Source organism: Ranitomeya variabilis, chromosome 1, assembly GCF_051348905.1.
Source record: "Ranitomeya variabilis isolate aRanVar5 chromosome 1, aRanVar5.hap1, whole genome shotgun sequence".
In the NCBI taxonomy this organism is placed as follows: Eukaryota; Metazoa; Chordata; class Amphibia; order Anura; family Dendrobatidae; genus Ranitomeya; species Ranitomeya variabilis.
In genome coordinates this window covers 742,870,228-742,891,280 of record NC_135232.1, presented here as the reverse complement: position 1 = coordinate 742,891,280, position 21,053 = coordinate 742,870,228, and the positions used below count along the sequence as shown (strand labels likewise).

The window sequence follows — 21,053 nt, the reverse complement described above, 5'->3', positions numbered from 1 at the left end:
ATATCTATTATCTACCTATTTAGAAAAAGAAAACACAGCAGCACTCTGCATAAGCCAAGCTATGTGAAAACACTGAAAATATTAAATCTATTCTATGTTACTACTCAAAAAGATGTACTTACAAAAATGAAGGTTCTTAGCTCATAAATTGGCCAATTCATGTGTTCCCATCAACCAGGGCAAGGTAACCTCCCTCTGAGGGGTCCTATTCTACTGTACATACCTCTTTTGAGCTATCAGCCTATGGTTAAATGAACAAGCGTGTCTCTTCCGGGCCATGAGCCTGCAATTCAAATGGGTAAGTGGAACTGATGAACATCACCTGTTGGTCAATGGGAGGAGTGCAGAGTCAGGCTGGAGGCAGTCACACCCCAAATAGTAAAATATAGAGAAAAAGCCTGACCAGCACCTCCTAAGTGTGCAAGCTGTGATGGCTGCATTATATAGATATCAACCATTTAGGAGGCGCTGGTCAGGTTTTTCTATTTATCTATTATCTATCCAGTATCTATTATTTGTCTGTCATCCATTATTTACAAGTGCTTCTCACTAAATTAGAATATCATTAAAAAGTTAATTTATTTCAGTTCTTCAATACAAAAAGTGAAACTTGTATATTATATAGAGTCATTACAAACAGAGTGATCTACTGTATTTCATGTGTTTATTTCTGTTAATGTTAATGATTATGGCTTACAGCCAATGAAAACCCAAAAGTCATTATCACAATAGTCACAGTTTTCCTTCCACTCAACTTAATATGCTTGGATACAGCACTCAGTGAACAGCCAGCTTCTTTAGCAATGACCTTTTGTGGCTTACCCTACTTGTGGAGTGTGTCAATGATTGCCTTCTGGACATCTGTCAAGTCAGCAGTCTTCCCCATGATTGTGGTGCTACTGAAACAGACTAAGGAACCTTTATTAAATGCTTAGGAAGCCTTTGCAGGTGTTTTTTGTTAAATATTTTTATTTACTGAGATGATGACTTTTGAGTTTTCATTGGCTGTAAGCCATAATCATCAACATTAACAGCAATAAACCCTTGAAATAAATCACTCTGTTTGTGATGACATTTACATCTACCATTTATTATCTATCTATTATCTATATATCATCTATTATCTATCATCTATTATCTGTCTATTATCCATCATTAATTATCTATCATCTATCTATCATATGTCTATCATCTATCATCTATCCATTATCTTTCATCTATTATCTATCTACAGTATCTTTCTTCCTGCACTTTTCCTCTGAATGAGTGCCCTTCTTCCATGGTTGTATTTATTGCACCACCTTTGGTAGTGGAGCTCCTACACGTGCTGCCATTATAATGTGCATGGTCTTGCCAGTAATGGGGCCGCCCTGTGATCATTAAGCTGTGTATTACAATACGGGGAGGGTGGGGTATTACACATAGGTGCTATATAGAACGACCCCTTGTAGAGCGGCTCCTGTGTCACAAACTGTCCCTCCTCCATGTCACCTCGGGCACTAACACAGGGACTGATTCACCCCCATTACACAGGGCAGAGGCGGTGTGTTCCCCGACCAGTGCTCACAGCCCCCAACATCCATCATTTATGGGAATGAAATGTAATATGTGCAAAACAAATCTATGCTGTGTCAGCACCCGGGGGAGGCAGGACCGCAGAAGCATGGAGGCTGAATTATTAATGGAGGCTGCTTCTCAGCTCCTTCCCATAATGGTCCTTAATGGAGAAATCTCAGGAAATCACGGATTACACGTGGTGCTCTGTAACTCTTCTGTTCACAGGTTGTGGTATAGCAGCTTAGAACCAGACGCTTTAATGGAGCTGCAATGCCAGAAACAACCTGTGGGCAGGGGTGGCACTGTTTCTGGCATAATTCAGTTATGTCTGGGAAGGGAGAGAAAAAGGGACAGGGGGCTCCCCTTACTGGAGTAAATTCATTTTGCCGACTTTTTACATAAAAGTCACAATTCATAAACATGGCTGAACGTCGTTTACATGGGCACCATGCCTACATTTGGAAAAAGGCACAAAGTTTTGCTCAAACCTGGGCATGTGCGACTGTATAATGGCATGGGGTATACACCTGTATATATACCATTAGTCTACACCTCGTGTGGGGGGCGCTGTCACACTCTGTCAGAGGCCGATTTGGGGTGGGGTTGGGGGGAAGAGGGGGCGGCTTTTCTTCAGTGATCCCCTTTAAACTAAAGAACTTTTGGCAGCACAGAAGTGCCTAGTTTTACCCAGAGGGGCAGAGAGCTCACGGGTAAATCATCTCGGTTTGCAAAACACTGGCCGAGTTTGCAAGTATAATGTCAGATATACAGGTGTCATGGCGGAAAGAAATGTTTCTGCACACAGCAGACTTCCTCAAAATGAATGACAGCCAGGAAAAATGTGGTCATCCCCCAGCCTGTCATGGCTGATAACAGAGAACAATACTTTGGAGTAAATGCCAACTCTGGAGAGAATAATGGCAACATTACCCTGCCCCCACAATATGTGATCTGCTCTGTGATCTGCTCACTCTATAGCGGCAATGTTCCGGCACCAAATAGCACGGTATTGTATGGCAGTTTTATATGGGTACTGTGTAGTAGTTTTATGTGGGTATTGTATGGAAGTATTATGTGCGTATTGTATGCAGTATTATGGGTGTATTCTATGGCAGCATTATAAGGGTATTGTGTAGAAGTGTAATATGGATACTGTAAAGCAGTATTATAGGTTTATTATATGGCAATATTACAGTTTATGGGTATTGTTTAGCAATTTTATGTGTGTAATGCAAGGCAGTATTATGTGGGTATTGAATGGTAGTATTATATGGGTATTGTGTAACAGTATTATTTATTTTACTCACTTTATTACTGTAACACCATTAATTAAAGGGAACCTGTCACCCCAAAATCGATGGTGAGGTAAGCTCACCGTCATCAGGGGCTTATCTACAGCATTCTGTAATGCTGTAGATAAGACCCCGATGTTACCTGAAAGAGGAGAAAAAGAGGTTAGATTATACTCACCCAGGGGCGGTCCCGCTGCGGTCCGGTCAAATGGGTGTCTCAGGTCCGTTCCGGCACCTCCTATCTTCATTCCATGACGTCCTCTTCTGTTCTTCACGCCGCGGCGTGAAGAACAGAAGAGGACGTCATGGAATGAAGATAGGAGGCGCCGGACCGGACCGTGACGCCCATCGGACCGGACCGCAGCGGGACCGCCCCTGGGTGAGTATAATCTAACCTCTTTTTCTCATCTTTCAGGATACATCGGGGTCTTATCTACAGCATTACAGAATGCTGTAGATAAGCCCCTGATGACGGTGAGCTTACCTCACCATCGATTTTGGGGTGACAGGTTCCCTTTAAGCAGCACTGTACAGACATTATCATTGCTGTCCCTGATGGGGCTCACAGTCTAGATTCCCTATCAGTATGTTTTTGGAGTGTCGGAGGAAACCGGAGTGCCCGGAGGAAACCCACACAAACACGGGGAGAACATACAAACTCCTTGTAGATGTTGTCCATGGTGGGGTATTATGTGAGTGGGACATTATTATGTAGGTATTGCATGTCAAAAATTATATGGGCACTGTATTGCAGTGTAATGTGAGCACTGTACGGCACTGGTGAGTTCACTTTTGCAGTAGTGTAAGAGCAGTTTTTGTGGGCAATATGTGGCACAGTTAGTTATGCTCTATATGGAAGTATTATGAGGGCGCTGAATGATATGTAGATTTTATGTAACAGTAATATGTGGTCACTTTATTGTAATATTATTTAGGTTCTATATGACAGTATAATGTTGACACAGTATGGTATTACTATGTAGACTATGTATGTTACATAGAGTCTACATAATACTATCATATGGACACATTATAGTACTACCGTGTAGGCACTATATGCTGTGTGACAGAGTCACTGGCTTTGTAGAGAAAGGGAGGTACTCATGCAGCGGTCAGTGATATGAAACCGGAGTGTTTGGTGTTTCCAGCACACTATGTGCTGAGAAGCTGTGTACAGAATTGAATGGGCTGGTTTTATGTGAGCATCAGCAGTGTGGGTGGGAGGGTGCTCACCATATCCCTTTTCCCTGCAGGACCTGCAGGTGTTTGAGGACCTGCAGTGATGTCACAATCACATGACCAGCCCAGGTAATATACCTAGACCTGTGGTTCAGTCTGTGGTGTGTATTGGGAGAGCAGGAACTCCCACATAGCAGAGAAAGGACTCATATGAACTGTGTTTTGTTTGTTTTATCGTTATGCCAGCAAGGCTTTGTTTATTTTGCTGAACCCTGCTAAGGTTTATGTCATCCCCAATAAACCAGCAGGTGATTCTTTACCAGAACAGTTCCTGTGTCGACCTGGGGAAGCAGCCAAGTGTGTCAACCCTTCACAGGTGGTAGTATAATATGGACTCTAGAGAAAAGCACTATATGGCACTGATATGTAGATTCTATATAGCAGAATTTCATGACCATTTTTGTAAATGATGTCAAGGTCTTTACCCATTAGGCATCTCGTAGCATATGGCACCATTATGGTCTGACTGTATGGCACTAATATGTGGGCACTGTACAGTGGGTACGGAAAGTATTCAGACCCCTTTAAATGTTTCACTCTTTGCTTCATTGCGGCCATTTGGTTAATTCAAAAAAGTTCATTTTATCTCATTAATGTTCACTCTGCACCTCATCTTGACTGAAAAAAAAAAACAGAAATAAGGAAATTTTTGCAAATTTAATGAAAAAGAAAAACTGAAATATCACATGGTCATAAGTATTCAGACCCTTTGCTCAGACACTCATATTTAAGTCACATGCTGTCCATTTCCTTGTGATCCTCCTTGACATACTCCTTCATTGGAGTCCAGCTGTGTTTAATTAAACTGATGGGACTTGATTTAGAAAGGCACACACCTGTCTATATAAGACCTCACAGCTCACAGTGCATGTCAGACCAAATGAGAATCATGAGGTCAAAGGAACTGGCCAAGGAGCTCAGAGACAGAATTGTGGCGAGGCACAGATCTGGCCAAGGCTACAGCAGAATTTCTGCAGTACTCAAGGTTCCTAAGAGCACAGTGGCTTCCATAATCCTAACATGGAAGAAGTTTGGGACCACCAGAAGTCTTCCTAGACCTGGCCGTCCAGCCAAACTGAGCAATCGTGGGTGAAGAGCCTTGGTGAGAGAGGTAAAGAAGAACCCCAAGATCACTGTGGCTGAGCTCCAGAGATGCAGTAGGGAGATGGGAGAAAGTTTCACAAAGTCAACTATCATTGCAGCCCTCCACCAGTCGGGCATTTATGGCAGAGTGGCCCAACAGAAGCCTCTCCTCAGTGCAAGACATATGAAAGCCTGCATAGAGTTTGCTGAGAAACACATGAAGGACTCCCAGACTATGAGAAACAGGATTCTCTGGTCTGATGAGACGAAGATAGACCTTTTTGGTGATAATTACAAGTGGTATGTGTGGAGAAAACCAGGCACTGCTCATCACCTGCCCAATACAATCCCAACAGTGAAACATGGTGGTGGCAGCATCATGCTATGGGGGTGTTTTTCAGCTGCAGGGACAGGATCACTGGTTGTCACTGAAGGATGAATGCGGCCAAGTACAGAGATATCCTGGGTGAAAACCTCTTCCAGAGTGCTCTGGAGCTCAGACTTGGCCGAATGGTTCCCCTTCCAACAAGACAATGACCCTAAGCACACAGTTAAAATAACAAAGGAGTGGCTTCAGAACAACTCTGTGACCATTCTTGACTTTCCCAGCCAGAGCCCTGACTTAAACCCAATTGAGCATCTCTGGAGAGACCTGAAAATGGCTGTCCACCAACGTTCACCATCCAACCTGACGGAACTGGAGAGGATCTGCAAGGAATAATGGCAGAGGATCCCCAAATCCAGGTGTGAAAAACTTGTTTCATCATTCCCAAAAAGACTCATGACTGTACTAGCTCAAAAGGTGCTTCTACTCAGTACTGAGCAAAGGGTCTGAATACTTATGACCATGTGATATTTCAGTTTTTCTTTTTTAATAAATTTGCTAAAATTACTGCATTACTGTTTTTTTCAGTCAAGATGGGGTGCAGAGTGTACAGTAATGAGAAAAAAATGAACTTTTTGGAATTAACCAAATGGCTGCAATGAAACAAAGAGTGAAAAATTTAAAGGAGTCTGAAAACTTTCCGTACCCACTGTATAGAGTATTGTATGTTCACATCATGATGTAGATTTTATTTATGCGAGCACTTTATGTTATTATCTTGGTAATATTATGTGGGTTCTGCTAACAACCACCAATATATGGCGGCATAATTAAAGCGCAGAATTCGTTATCGGTCAGCATTATTACTGTAGAATAAAGAATGAAAGGGCGGAAGGAGACACAAATGCATACTGTGATACTACCCAGATGATGACTAGTTATTGATGTATTTCCCGATAAAGTAGATTACGATTGGATCGATTCTCTTTAATGTCTGTATACAGGCGGCTATTAAAGGAGCCTCGTCCCCGTGATTCATTTCATTTGGACTCACTTTCCCGCCCGTCCGATCCCTTGCTCTGATGACTCCAGGCCCAACATAACTGTGAAACGTGAAACTGGCGGAAGTAAAAATAATTTTGTGACTTACCCACGGCCATCCCTTCACTGTCCGACATCCCGGGAATGGACGCTGCAGGAAAATGTCAGAGCTTGGGTGGAACGCTGCGTGTTTTCTCTGCCTGACAAACAGCTGTGGTCCGGGCTGCAGATAAGGACGATACTCGCACGGGAGGCGCGGGGATTGGAGGATATTATTTGATCTCCCCTCCCCTCGGGTTTTCCATTTCCCATTAGACTGCAGCAGACAAATGTAATATTAATAGTGGTGGGACCTAAATGTTCATGGAGGATCCGGCGTCTGCTGCGGTGACAGATGTCTGTGCAAAGTAATATTGTCCTCGCCAGCCGAGGCAGCTGGCACCCAGCTTTTCCAGGCTCTGGGCATCATGTTTTATATACCTAGCGCTGCAGATCTTGTGGTAGCTGTAATGGTGGCCACCCAACTTTCCACGGAACAGATAAAAATATTAAAACTTATAGAAAAATATGGCTAAAGAACTTAGCACAGGGTTAGAAAAACATGTCTGCTTTGTTCTAAAACAGCGCCACATCTGTCCCAGGTTGTGTGTGGTATTGCAGCTCAGCCCTATTCCGTACAATGGAACCGAGCTGCAATACCAGGCACAAACTGTACACAGGAGTGGCGCTGTTTCTGGAGCAATGCTGCCACGGTTCTGGAATCCATATCTTCTATTGCTGTTTAACCATGAAATGCTGATGTCAGTCTCTGACACTGGCATTTAATAAGCGCCATAATGATGTGATCACAAGATGCCAATGGTTTGTCATGGGGTCGTGCTTAAGACCTGCCATCTTGTACAGCTATAAAACGCTTCCACACCCACGGCTTCAAAGAAGACCTTGATTTGTACTGAATATTGGGCATAACGATTGCGGTCACAGAGGGTGCGGCCCGTGCAGAAAGGGGGCCCGCTGATGCCAGCTCCAATTTCACCTGGATGTGTGTCCTATACAGAAGGACGCCGCACGTCATGGGAGCAGGTGAAGGTAAGCATAATCAGATGGGGGGGCATTATACCTGAAAGTGGCCCAAAATGGGGGACATTATTATAGGATGGGGCCCAGGATGAGGGGCATTATTACTGGAAGGGCCGAAGATGGAGGACATTGTTATAGTATGGGGGCTGTCATGATCTCTGCAGGCAGAGATCATAGCAAGCCTATAGAGGGACAAGCTCTCGGAAGATGGAACTATACTGACCATGAACTAAGCCTGCCGCGCAACTAGAAATAGCCAGGTAGCATTTCCTATTTATCGCTAGATGCCCAGCTCTGGCCTAAGACCTAAATAGCTAGCAGAGGGAAATATAAGACCTGGCTCACCTCTAGAGAAATATTCCAAAGAAGACAGTAGCCCCCCACATATAATGACGGTGAGTTCAGATGAAACTACAAACGCAGCAGGAAAATAGTCTTAGCAAATTTGAGGTCCGCTTACTAGATAGCAGAAGACAGATAGTATACTTTCATGGTCAGCAGAAAAACACTAACAAAACACCATCCAGAGATTACCTTAAACTCTGGCATTAACTCATAACGCCAGAGTAGCAATCCCTGATCAACGAGAGCTTTCCAGACACAGTAACAAAACTTCAGCTGTGAACTGGAACAAATAGGCAAAACAAAACATGGACAAAAGTCCAACTTATCTAGTAGTTGTCTAGAAGCAGGAACAAGCACTGAGAGGCATCAGATAACATTGTTGACCGGCAAGAAACCACCAGAGAAATGAGCTTAAATAGCGACACCCACTACTGATGGAACCAGGTGAAACAGGAAAGAGGATGACAAGTCCAATTCCACAAGCGGCCACCGGGGGAGCCCAGAATCCAAATTCACAACAGTACCCCCCCCTCAAGGAGGGGGCACCGAACCCTCACCAGATCCACCAGGGCGACCAGGATGAGCCCTATGGAAGGCACGAACAAGATCAGAAGCATGAACATCAGATGCATTGACCCAAGAATTATCCTCCTGGCCGTAACCCTTCCAGTTGACCAGATACTGGAGTTTCCGTCTGGAAACACGAGAGTCCAAAATTTTCTCCACAACGTACTCCAACTCACCCTCAACCAACACCGGAGCAGGAGGCTCAACTGAAGGTACAACAGGTACCTCATACCTGCGCAATAACGACCGATGAAAAACGTTATGAATGGAAAAGGACGCAGGGAGGTCCAAACGGAAAGAAACAGGATTAAGAATCTCCAATATTCTATAAGGGCCGATGAACCGAGGTTTAAACTTAGGAGAAGAGACCCTCATAGGGACAAAACGAGAAGACAACCACACTAAATCTCCAACACAAAGCCGAGAACCAACACGACGATGACGGTTGGCAAAACGCTGAGTCTTCTCCTGGGACAACTTCAAATTGTCCATAACCTGCCCCCAGATGTGATGCAATCTCTCCACCACCGCATCCACTCCAGGACAATCCGAGGATTCCACCTGACCGGAGGAAAATCGAGGGTGAAACCCCGAATTACAGAAAAACGGGGACACCAAGGTGGAAGAACTGGCCCGATTATTGAGGGCGAACTCTGCCAATGGCAAAAAAGCAACCCAATCATCCTGGTCAGCAGAGACAAAACACCTCAGATATGTCTCAAGGGTCTGATTAGTCCGCTCGGTCTGGCCATTAGTCTGAGGGTGAAAAGCAGATGAAAAAGACAAATCTATGCCCATCCTAGCACAGAATGCCCGCCAAAATCTAGACACAAATTGGGTACCTCTGTCAGAAACAATATTCTCAGGAATACCGTGCAATCGGACAACATTCTGAAAAAACAGAGGAACCAACTCAGAAGAAGAAGGCAACTTGGGCAGAGGAACCAAATGGACCATTTTAGAGAAACGGTCACAGACCACCCAGATGACAGACATCTTCTGGGAAACAGGCAGATCTGAAATAAAATCCATCGAGATGTGTGTCCAAGGCCTCTTAGGAATAGGCAAGGGCAACAGCAGTCCGCTAGCCCGAGAACTACAAGACTTGGCCCGAGCACAAACGTCACATGACTGCACAAAGACTCGCACATCTCGTGACAGGGAAGGCCACCAGAAGGATCTTGCCACCAAATCCCTGGTACCAAAAATTCCGGGATGACCTGCCAATGCAGAAGAATGTACCTCAGAGATGACTCTGCTGGTCCAATCATCCGGAACAAACAGTCTATCAGGCGGACAACGATCCGGTCTATCCGCCTGAAACTCTTGCAAAGACCGCCGCAGATCAGGAGAAACGGCCGACAAAATTACTCCCTCCCTAAGGATACCTGTGGGTTCAGAATTACCAGGAGAGTCCGGGTCAAAACTCCTAGAAAGGGCATCTGCCTTAACATTCTTAGAACCCGGTAGGTATGACACCACAAAATTAAAGCGAGAAAAAAATAAAGACCAGCGCGCCTGTCTAGGATTCAGGCGTCTGGCAGTCTCAAGATAAATCAAATTTTTGTGGTCAGTCAATACCACCACCTGATGCCTAGCCCCCTCGAGCCAATGGCGCCACTCCTCAAACGCCCACTTCATGGCCAAAAGCTCCCGATTCCCAACATCATAATTCCGCTCTGCGGGCGAAAATTTGCGAGAAAAGAAGGCACAAGGCCTAATGACGGAGCAGTCGGAACCTTTCTGCGACAACACTGCCCCAGCTCCGATCTCCGAAGCGTCAACCTCAACCTGAAAAGGCAGATTCACATCAGGCTGACGCAACACAGGGGCAGAGGCAAAACGGCGCTTAAGCTCCTGAAAGGCCTCTACAGCATGAGGGGACCAATTAGCAACATCAGCGCCTTGTCTGGTCAAATCAGTCAGTGGTTTAACGACATCCGAAAAACCAGCAATAAATCGGCGGTAAAAGTTGGCAAAGCCCAAAAATCTCTGAAGACCCTTAAGAGAGGAGGGCTGAGTCCAGTCACAAATAGCTTGCACCTTGACGGGATCCATCTCAATGGAAGAGGGAGAAAAAATATACCCCAAAAAGGAAATTTTCTGGACCCCAAAAACGCACTTAGACCCCTTCACACATAAAGAATTAGACCGCAGAACCTGAAAAACTCTCCTGACCTGCTGGACATGAGAGTCCCAGTCATCAGAAAAAATCAGAATATCATCCAGATATATTATCATAAATTTATCCAGAAAATCGCGGAAAATATCATGCATAAAAGACTGGAAAACTGAAGGGGCATTAGAAAGACCAAAAGGCATGACCAAATACTCAAAGTGGCCCTCGGGCGTATTAAATGCGGTCTTCCACTCATCCCCCTGCCTGATCCGCACCAAATTATACGCCCCACGAAGATCAATTTTAGAGAACCACTTAGCACCCTCTATACGAGCAAACAAATCAGTAAGCAATGGCAATGGGTATTGATACTTAACAGTAATCTTATTCAGAAGCCGATAATCAATACATGGTCTCAAAGAGCCGTCTTTTTTTGAGACAAAGAAAAACCCAGCTCCCAAGGGAGAAGAAGATGGACGAATATGTCCCTTTTCCAAAGACTCCTTTATAAATTCCCGCATAGCAGCATGTTCCGGCACAGACAAATTAAACAAACGACCCTTTGGATATTTACAACCCGGTATCAAATCTATGGCACAATCGCACTCACGGTGCGGAGGTAACGACCCAAGCTTGGGTTCGTCAAAGACGTCTTGATAATCAGAGAGGAACTCAGGGACTTCAGAGGGAATGGACGACGAAATAGAAACCAAAGGTACGTCCCCATGAATACCCTTACATCCCCAGCTCAACACAGACATTGCTCTCCAGTCCAAGACTGGGTTGTGAGACTGCAACCATGGCAATCCCAGTACCAAATCGTCATGTAAATTATACAGCACCAGGAAACGAATAATCTCCTGGTGATCCGGATTGATACGCATGGTTACTTGTGTCCAGTATTGTGGTTTATTATTAGCCAATGGGGTGGAGTCAATCCCCTTCAGAGGAATAAGAGTCTCCAAAGGCTCTAAATTAAAACCACAACGATTGGCAAAGGACCAATCCATAAGACTCAGAGCGGCGCCAGAGTCAACATAGGCGTCCGTGGCAATGGATGACAAAGAGCAAATCAGGGTTACAGACAAAATAAACTTAGACTGAATGGTGCCAATGGAAACAGACTTATCAAGCTTCTTTGTACGCCTAGAGCATGCTGATATAACATGAGTAGAATCCCCACAATAGAAACACAATCTATTCTTCCGTCTAAAATTCTGTCGCTCGCTCCTGGACAGAATTCTATCACACTGCATACTTTCTGGCGTCTTTTCCATAGACACCGCCAGATGGTGCACCGGTTTGCGCTCCCGCAGACGCCTATCAATCTGAATAGCCATTGTCATGGACTCATTCAGACCTGCAGGCAAAGGGAACCCCACCATAACATCCTTAACGGCATCAGAGAGACCTTCTCTGAAAGTTGCCGCCAAAGCGCACTCATTCCACTGAGTAAGCACAGACCATTTACGGAATTTTTGGCAGAAAACTTCAGCTTCGTCTTGCCCCTGAGATAGTGCTATCAAAGTTTTTTCTGCCTGAAGTTCCAAATGAGGTTCCTCATAAAGCAAGCCCAAGGCCAGAAAAAACGCATCCACATCGCGTAACGCAGGATCCCCTGCTGGCAATGAGAAGGCCCAATCTTGAGGGTCACCCCTGAGCAAGGAAATCACAATCCTAACCTGCTGAGCAGGGTCTCCAGCTGAACGAGACTTCAGGGACAAATAAAGCTTACAATTATTTCGGAAATTCTGGAAGCTAGCTCTATTCCCTGTGAAGAACTCCGGCAAAGGAATTCTCGGCTCAGATACCGGAGTATGTACCACAAAATCTTGTAAATTTTGTACTTTCGTGATGAGATTATTCAAACCCGCAGTTACACTCTGGAGATCCATTATTGTCAGGTGCACACAGAGCATACAGAGATTAGGAGGAGAGAGAGAAAAAAAGACTGCAGCAAGGCAGACTGGAGGAAAAAAAAAAAAAAAAAATTCCAGCAGACTTCTTATAACTCTCCTTTCTCAACCTGGGTCTTTAACACTTTACCGGCCGGTCAAACTGTCATGATCTCTGCAGGCAGAGATCATAGCAAGCCTATAGAGGGACAAGCTCTCGGAAGATGGAACTATACTGACCATGAACTAAGCCTGCCGCGCAACTAGAAATAGCCAGGTAGCATTTCCTATTTATCGCTAGATGCCCAGCTCTGGCCTAAGACCTAAATAGCTAGCAGAGGGAAATATAAGACCTGGCTCACCTCTAGAGAAATATTCCAAAGAAGACAGTAGCCCCCCACATATAATGACGGTGAGTTCAGATGAAACTACAAACGCAGCAGGAAAATAGTCTTAGCAAATTTGAGGTCCGCTTACTAGATAGCAGAAGACAGATAGTATACTTTCATGGTCAGCAGAAAAACACTAACAAAACACCATCCAGAGATTACCTTAAACTCTGGCATTAACTCATAACGCCAGAGTAGCAATCCCTGATCAACGAGAGCTTTCCAGACACAGTAACAAAACTTCAGCTGTGAACTGGAACAAATAGGCAAAACAAAACATGGACAAAAGTCCAACTTATCTAGTAGTTGTCTAGAAGCAGGAACAAGCACTGAGAGGCATCAGATAACATTGTTGACCGGCAAGAAACCACCAGAGAAATGAGCTTAAATAGCGACACCCACTACTGATGGAACCAGGTGAAACAGGAAAGAGGATGACAAGTCCAATTCCACAAGCGGCCACCGGGGGAGCCCAGAATCCAAATTCACAACAGGGGGCATTATTACTGGAAGAGCCCAAGATGGGCGACATTGTTATAGGATGGGGCCCAGGATGGGGGACATTATTACTGGAAGAGCCCAAGATGGGCGACATTGTTATAGGATGGGGGACATTATTACTGGAAGAGCCCAAGATGGGCGACATTGTTATAGGATGGGGGACATTATTACTGGAAGAGCCCAAGATGGGCGACATTGTTATAAGATGGGGGCATTATTACTGAAAGGAGCCCAAGATGGGCGACATTGTTATAGGATGGGGCCCAGGATGGGGGGCATTATTACTGGAAGAGCCCAAGATGGGCGACATTGTTATAGGATGGGGGCATTATTACTGGAAGGGGCCCAAGATGGAGGACATTGTTATTGGATGGGGCCCAGGATGGGGGACATTATTACTGGAAGGGCCCAAGATGGAGGACATTGTTATAGGATGGGGCCCAGGATGGGGGGCATTATTACTGAAAGGGGCCCAAGATGGAGGACATTGTTATAGGATGGGGCCCAGGATGGGAGGCATTATTACTGGAAGGGGCCCAAGATGGAGGACATTGTTATAGGATGGGGCCCAGGATGGGAGGCATTATTACTGGAAGGGGCCCAAGATGGAGGACATTGTTATAGGATGGGGCCCAGGATGGGAGGCATTATTACTGGAAGGGGCCCAAGATGGAGGACATTGTTATAGGATGGGGCCCAGGATGGGGGACATTATTACTGGAAGGGCCCAAGATGGGCGACATTGTTATAGGATGGGGCCCAGGATGGGCGACATTGTTATAGGATGGGGCCCAGGACGGGGGACATTATTACTGGAAGAGCCCAAGATGGGCGACATTGTTATAGGATGGGGCCCAGGATGGGAGGCATTATTACTGGAAGGGCCCAAGATGGAGGACATTGTTTTAGGATGGATGGTATTATTACTGGAAGAGCCCAAGATAGGTGACATTGTTATAGGATGGGGCCCAGGATGGGGGGCATTATTATTGGAAGGGCCCAAGATGGAGGACATTGTTATAGGATGGGGGGATTATTACTGGAAGAGCCCAAGATGGAGGACATTGTTATAGGATAGGGCCCAGGATGGGGGGAATTATTACTGGAAGGGCCCAAGATGAAGGACATTGTTATAGGATGTAGGGTATTATTACTGAAAGGGGCCCCAGATGGAGGACATTGTTATAGGATGGGGGCATTATTACTGTAAGGGGTCCAAGATGGGCAACATTGTTATAAGATGGGGGCATTATTACTGGAAGGGGCCCAAGATGTGTGACATTGTATTTAGGATGGGGTTCAGTACGGGGAACATTATTACTGGAAGGGTGCAAGGATAGAGGACATTATTACAGGAAAGAGCCAGGATTATTACATGAGATGTGTGTCTTTATATAATCTAGAACATTACAATGGCCCAATATTTGGGGGGCAGGTCCAGTTGCAGATTTTAGACTTGGATCCATGGGCCTCTGGTTATGCCATTGATGAATACTGAAATAATATGGCAATATAAATAGCAAGCGATCAAAGGAACACAGCTTGGATTTCCCTAGGGGGACTAAAAAAAAGTTTAAAAAAAATAACTACCGTAAAACAAATATATAAGTTAATGTATAAAATTTGAATCCCCAATTTGACCTAGTTAGAAATAAAGGAAAGTAAAAAATAAATCTATTTGGCATCATTGTATCTAAAAAAGTCTGATCCATCAAAATGTAAAGCTTATTAAACCGTAGGTTAAACACCGTAAAATAACAAATCGAAATGCCAAAATCGCCTTTTTTCTCAGTCGCCATATCCTGCTAAATAAATGCAATAAGATGCGATCAAAAGATCAAATATATCCAAAGATAGTAGCAATAAAAAAAAAAACTACATCTCGTCATGCAAAAAATGAGCTCCAGCACCGGGGATGTAAAAAAGTTACAGGTTGCAGATAATTGTGACACGAACAACATTTTTTTTTTATTTTTACAAAGTTCTGAACTATTTTAGCCATTAAAACTATACATAAATATATAAAAGAAAATGAGACAGTTCGGTGTCGCCGTAATCATACTGGAGAATCCGGTGTTCAGATCCTTTTTGGCCGCATTGTGGGTTATTTTTTTTTCACCATTTCAAAGCACTCTGAAGTTTTTTCTTGTTTTTCAGGACATTACCCAGTAAAGTGAATGGTGTCATTGTCATTCAAAACTACAACTCGTCCCTCAAAAAAAAGGGCATGACTTAAGGTTTTGTCATTGGAAAAATAAAAATAGTTATGGCTCTTGTAAGAAAAGGCGGAAAACGAAAGCAAGAAAGAAAAATCGCCCCTCGTGCAGGGGTAAAGGGTTAATGTGTCACAGGTCCTGTGTACTCGGAGGATGCACGATAGATATCCGGGGTAATAACATGTCCACCACGTCACTGACTCCAGGGTCGGGGATGAGCCGCGCTCCGGCCTCTCGCTCGGATAATGGACTCTAATCCCCTCTACGTCTTACAGATGGATCCTCCTATGGCGGCCGCTCCTTACTGACCAGGGCTGAAGGGAGCGGACACATCGCACGGATCCTCCTGTCACACCGCACCCATGTCTGACCCACATCAATAGAGATCACAGCCACGGCCTATGTGGGAACAGCCTGTATCTAAGCCAAGCACACAGCAGCCAGTATCACACAGGAGGGGATTAGATACACGGCTCAGCAGACAGTATCACACAGGAGGGGATTAGATACACGGCTCAGCAGACAGTATCACACAGGAGAGGATTAGATACACAGCTCAGCAGACAGTATCACACAGGAGAGGATTAGATACACAGCTCAGCAGACAGTATCACACAGGATAGGATTAGATACACGGCTCAGCAGACAGTATCACACAGGAGGGGATTAGATACACGGCTCAGCAGACAGTATCACACAGGAGGGGATTAGATACACTGCTGAGAAGACAGTATCACAGCACAGGATTAGATACACAGCTCAGCAGACATTATCACACAGGATAGGATTAGATACACGGCTCAGCAGACAGTATCACACAGGATAGGATTAGATACACGGCTCAGCAGACAGTAACACACAGGATAGGATTAGATACACGGCTCAGCAGACAGTAACACACAGGATAGGATTAGATACACGGCTCAGCAGACAGTAACACACAGGATAGGATTAGATACACGGCTCAGCAGACAGTATCACACAGGATAGGATTAGATACACTGCTGAGAAGACAGTATTACACAGGATAGTATTAGATACACAGCTCAGCAGACAGCATCACAAAGGATAGGATTATATACATGGCTCAGCACAGTATCACACAGGATAGGATCACAGGAAACAGTATCACCCAGGATAGGATTAGATTCACGGCTCAGCAGACAGTATCACAAAGGATAGGATTAGATACACGGCTCAGCAGTCAGTATCACACAGGATAGGATTAGATACACAGCTCAGCAGACAGTATCACACAGGATAGGATTAGATGCACGGCTCAGCAGACAGTATCATACAGGACAGGATTAGATACACGGCTCAGCAGACAGTATCACACAGGATAGGATTAGATACACGGCTCAGCAGACAGTATCACACAGGATAGGATTAGATACACAGCTCAGCAGACAGTATCACACAGGACAGGATTAGATGCACAGCTCAGCAGCCAGTATCACACAGGATAGGATTAGATACACGGCTCAGCAGTCAGTATCACACAGGATAGGATTAGATACACAGCTCAGCAGACAGTATCACACAGGATAGGATTAGATGCACGGCTCAGCAGACAGTATCATACAGGACAGGATTAGATACACGGCTCAGCAGACAGTATCACACAGGATAGGATTAGATGCACAGCTCAGCAGCCAGTATCACACAGGATAGGATTAGATACACGGCTCAGCAGTCAGTATCACACAGGATAGGATTAGATACACAGCTCAGCAGACAGTATCACACAGGATAGGATTAGATGCACGGCTCAGCAGACAGTATCATACAGGACAGGATTAGATACACTGCTCAGCAGACAGTATCATACAGGATAGGATTAGATACACGGCTCAGGAGACAGTATCACACAGGAGAGGATTAGATACACGGCTCAGCAGACAGTATCACACAGGATAGGATTAGATACATGGCTCAGCAGACAGTATCACACAGGATAGGATTAGATACACGGCTCAGCAGACAGTATCACACAGGATAGGATTAGATACACAGCTCAGCAGACAGTATCACACAGGATAGGATTAGATGCACGGCTCAGCAGACAGTATCATACAGGACAGGATTAGATACACAGCTCAGCAGACAGTATCACACAGGATTGGATTAGATACACGGCTCAGCAGACAGTATCACACAGGATAGGATTAGATACACGGCTCAGGAGACAGTATCACACAGGAGAGGATTAGATACATGGCTCAGCAGACAGTATCACACAGGATAGGATTGGATACACGGCTCAGCAGACAGTATCACACAGGATAGGAATAGATACATAGGTCGCTGCCCAGCGTGGGCTCGCGGTGCCAGTTGCCGCCCATTTGCCCCCTTCTAGAAAGTCCTTGAAGTCTCTCCACACAGTCCTGAATATATCCTCGATTTGTTAGTCAAATTTCAGCCCAATGGTCTGTGTATTAACCCTATAAGTGCTGACCCGATGTAAGGGTCCTGCAAGGAATCCACACACCAAAAACATCACATAAGGCACCTGTAGTGCATAACCCATACAGTCCTGCTGCCCTGAGCACACCTTCCTGCACAGCCCCTTTAAAGAGCCAGCTGCACCTGTTGTACGGCACTGGCCCCCATTGCCAAGCCCTGGCCAGCATTTATTAGCTGCATGGGGCCCTTCATCTGGAGACCTGCTGTATTCTTCCAACAACGGCTCCACCCCGGTCACAGGTTGTGCCCAGTATTGCAGCTCATCCTCACTCACATATATGGAATGGAGCTGTAATACCAGGCCGAACCCATAGACAGGTGTGGCGCTGTTTCTTGCAAGAATGTTTTTAAAATCCTGGACAACCACCTTTATCTCTCCTCCACCTCATTATATAGCTTTACTATAACTCCAGATCTTCTGGTATCACCGACTATGCAGCAGTGGGTGCAATCATGCAAGTAGTTAATCCTCCAGATACATATTTATATGTTAGCACATCTTGTAAGTTTATAATCTAAGTTTTTATGTTGATTCAGTTCCCCTGTTGGCCAACAGATGGCGACACTGAACATTAGTGATTTCATGTTTTACATGTTTATTTTGCGCTGATTTCACTCTCGGATTACTGTGATTTATTTATTTTATTTATTATTTATTTATATAGCACCATTGATTCCATGGTGCTGTACATGATCCCGGCTCTTAGTGGAAAGTATGTTACATTTCTGTTTCCCCTCTCTTCTGAAACATGCCACAGGTTAGGAAACAGTAAAGTAGGTGATAGAATTCTTACTCAAAGGGCTCATAGTCACTTGCGCGAAACTCGGATGAGTCTCGCCCGGCAATACCCGGCGGCGCTGCTGCCGGCACTCAGGAGCGGAGCGTGCGGCCGCATAGCAATACATGCAGCCGCGCGCTCCGCTCCTCTGTGCCAGGTATTGCCGTGCGAGACTCATCCGAATTTCACGCAAGTGAGTATGAGCCCAAAGAGTGGAAGTAGTAAGTAAAAAAATATTTATTAACGTTTTGAAAATTTTTACACATTCTTGAATATTATTTTAAAATTATGTGTACCTCGATCTATCACTACATGTAACAAGTGATGGATGGTGACGGCATCTCTGCCCTGCTAGGATGGTGACGTTATCCCATTAGTTTGGCATGGTCTCCTGAGTTGCTGGAGGGCGACATCCTCATTCACTGTGGAGTTATCCTGTAACATAATTACTGCAGTCACAGCTGTTCTTACACTGCAGGCTCAGGGTAAAGTCCTGGATGCACCTTCTGTGCCAATATATAGCTATATATTGCTACTTAAATATATCATTCTCTGATAGGGTTAGTAGAGCGCTGGCGAGGAGCCAAAGTGCAGCAGCGACATTTATGGACATAACCTGAATGCTTTACTTTTCGTCATCAGTAATACCCTGTGACTTTTGATCTTTCATGCAAAGTAATAGGAGCTTTAAGGTGTGTAGCCAGATAACATTATTTTAGATGAATTCTTGTTAACACAGTGAGAGCACAAAGGAAGCAGCTGCTACAACAATGATACAATCAGTCACTAAGTGCTAAAATGAACAGACAAGTTCAGAAGTTACTGTGAATACTATGGACAGCATCCTTAAAGGGAAGCTGTCAACCCCGAGAATGCAATTTACCTGCAGATATGCAATTAATCTGCAAGTTAATAGCATTATAATGCTGCCTGGCCGCAGTACTTAAAGTGTGGCTACCTGGAGAAAATGAAGTAGTCTCCAACTTTCAGTCATGGGGATGACCACAGAGCTGCTCCAAACACTGCTCATAGCACTACCCACTATACTATGAGCTGCGGCTGTAAGCACGCATCGGCACTTTGATTGACAGTCTGGTCTGCAGTGCATCTTTAAAGTTGCACCTGTTTTAAAGTCTGTTTTCTCTTCTGTTTTCTTTTGCTCTGTTCGTAATTGTGGGCATGGTTGTTTTACTCTAGATGTTTGCGAACGATTCAATATACTTCATTCCCTCTCTCCCCACAAGTGATTTTTTTTTTTGCATGCAAATTTTTCCCCAAAAAATGTTAGAGTTGCATGTGACTTTGTAACAAAACATGCCTTTTTACTAAAAAAAAAAAAAGGAGGAAGATGGGTTAATGACAAAAATATGTACGATTTTGAACAACTTGGCACAAAAAATTGCAATAAGTACCACAAGACAAAAAAAGAGACATTACTTTAAAAAAAACTGCAAATGAAAAATTGGGCCCTTAATGTACAGTTTATATAATGTCTGTTTTCCTGATCATTACTTTATCTTGCATCGTAATATAGATTTCATACAGACATAGGGAACCGCCATGGGTCATACCAAAGGCCATATATATTTAAATCTATTTCTGATTCCTATTAAAAGAGCATACACCTATTGTTGCTTTATTCTATAAAGAATGGCATATAAAAGATACATATATCCACTGGAAAATGTCATATCTTGTTTTTGTAATAACAGAACTGTGTCTTATGGTTGTAAATTGGACAGCATAGCTATATAAGGAAATGTTATTTGTCCAAACAGAAGAACAGATAAAAAAAAGTTATGTGACTCAGAGACTCGTGAGGTTACTTCTCTGTGACACAATATACTAATCAAGATCTGCAATACCAGAGTCGCATATCAATATCTATAAAAATATATGCAACATTTATGAATATGAATTTATGAATATTATGAATATAAAATATATATTAAAGTGGAAATGGTGCCACACAGGGTCCAAATCCTAAAATAATATACATACAGTGCCTCAGACTTTTGCAAGATACTTTGGACACTGTATCGACTCTCGTTTTGGGCAAAGTGGGGAGTGTCTAAACCTTAAAGATTTCCAGAGTAAGTATGAATTAGCACAACCGCCCCTCCTCTCCCTATAGACACCTGCCCCTTCCTGGTTACGCT

The 21,053-nt window shown here is 44.3% G+C and overlaps 1 protein-coding gene across 2 annotated transcripts in view; it reads right to left on the bottom strand.

Annotated features, from left to right (window-relative positions):
- Nucleotides 1-6,775, bottom strand: part of EML1 (EMAP like 1) — a 108,656-nt gene extending 101,881 nt beyond the window's left edge. For both annotated transcript variants that reach the window (XM_077269377.1, XM_077269396.1), the window contains exon 1: nucleotides 6,647-6,775. In XM_077269377.1, the coding sequence (XP_077125492.1) occupies nucleotides 6,647-6,674 (28 nt within the window). In that variant the 5' untranslated portion in view covers nucleotides 6,675-6,775. The remainder of the gene's footprint in view (nucleotides 1-6,646) is intronic.
- Nucleotides 6,776-21,053: the final 14,278 nt, after the last annotated feature.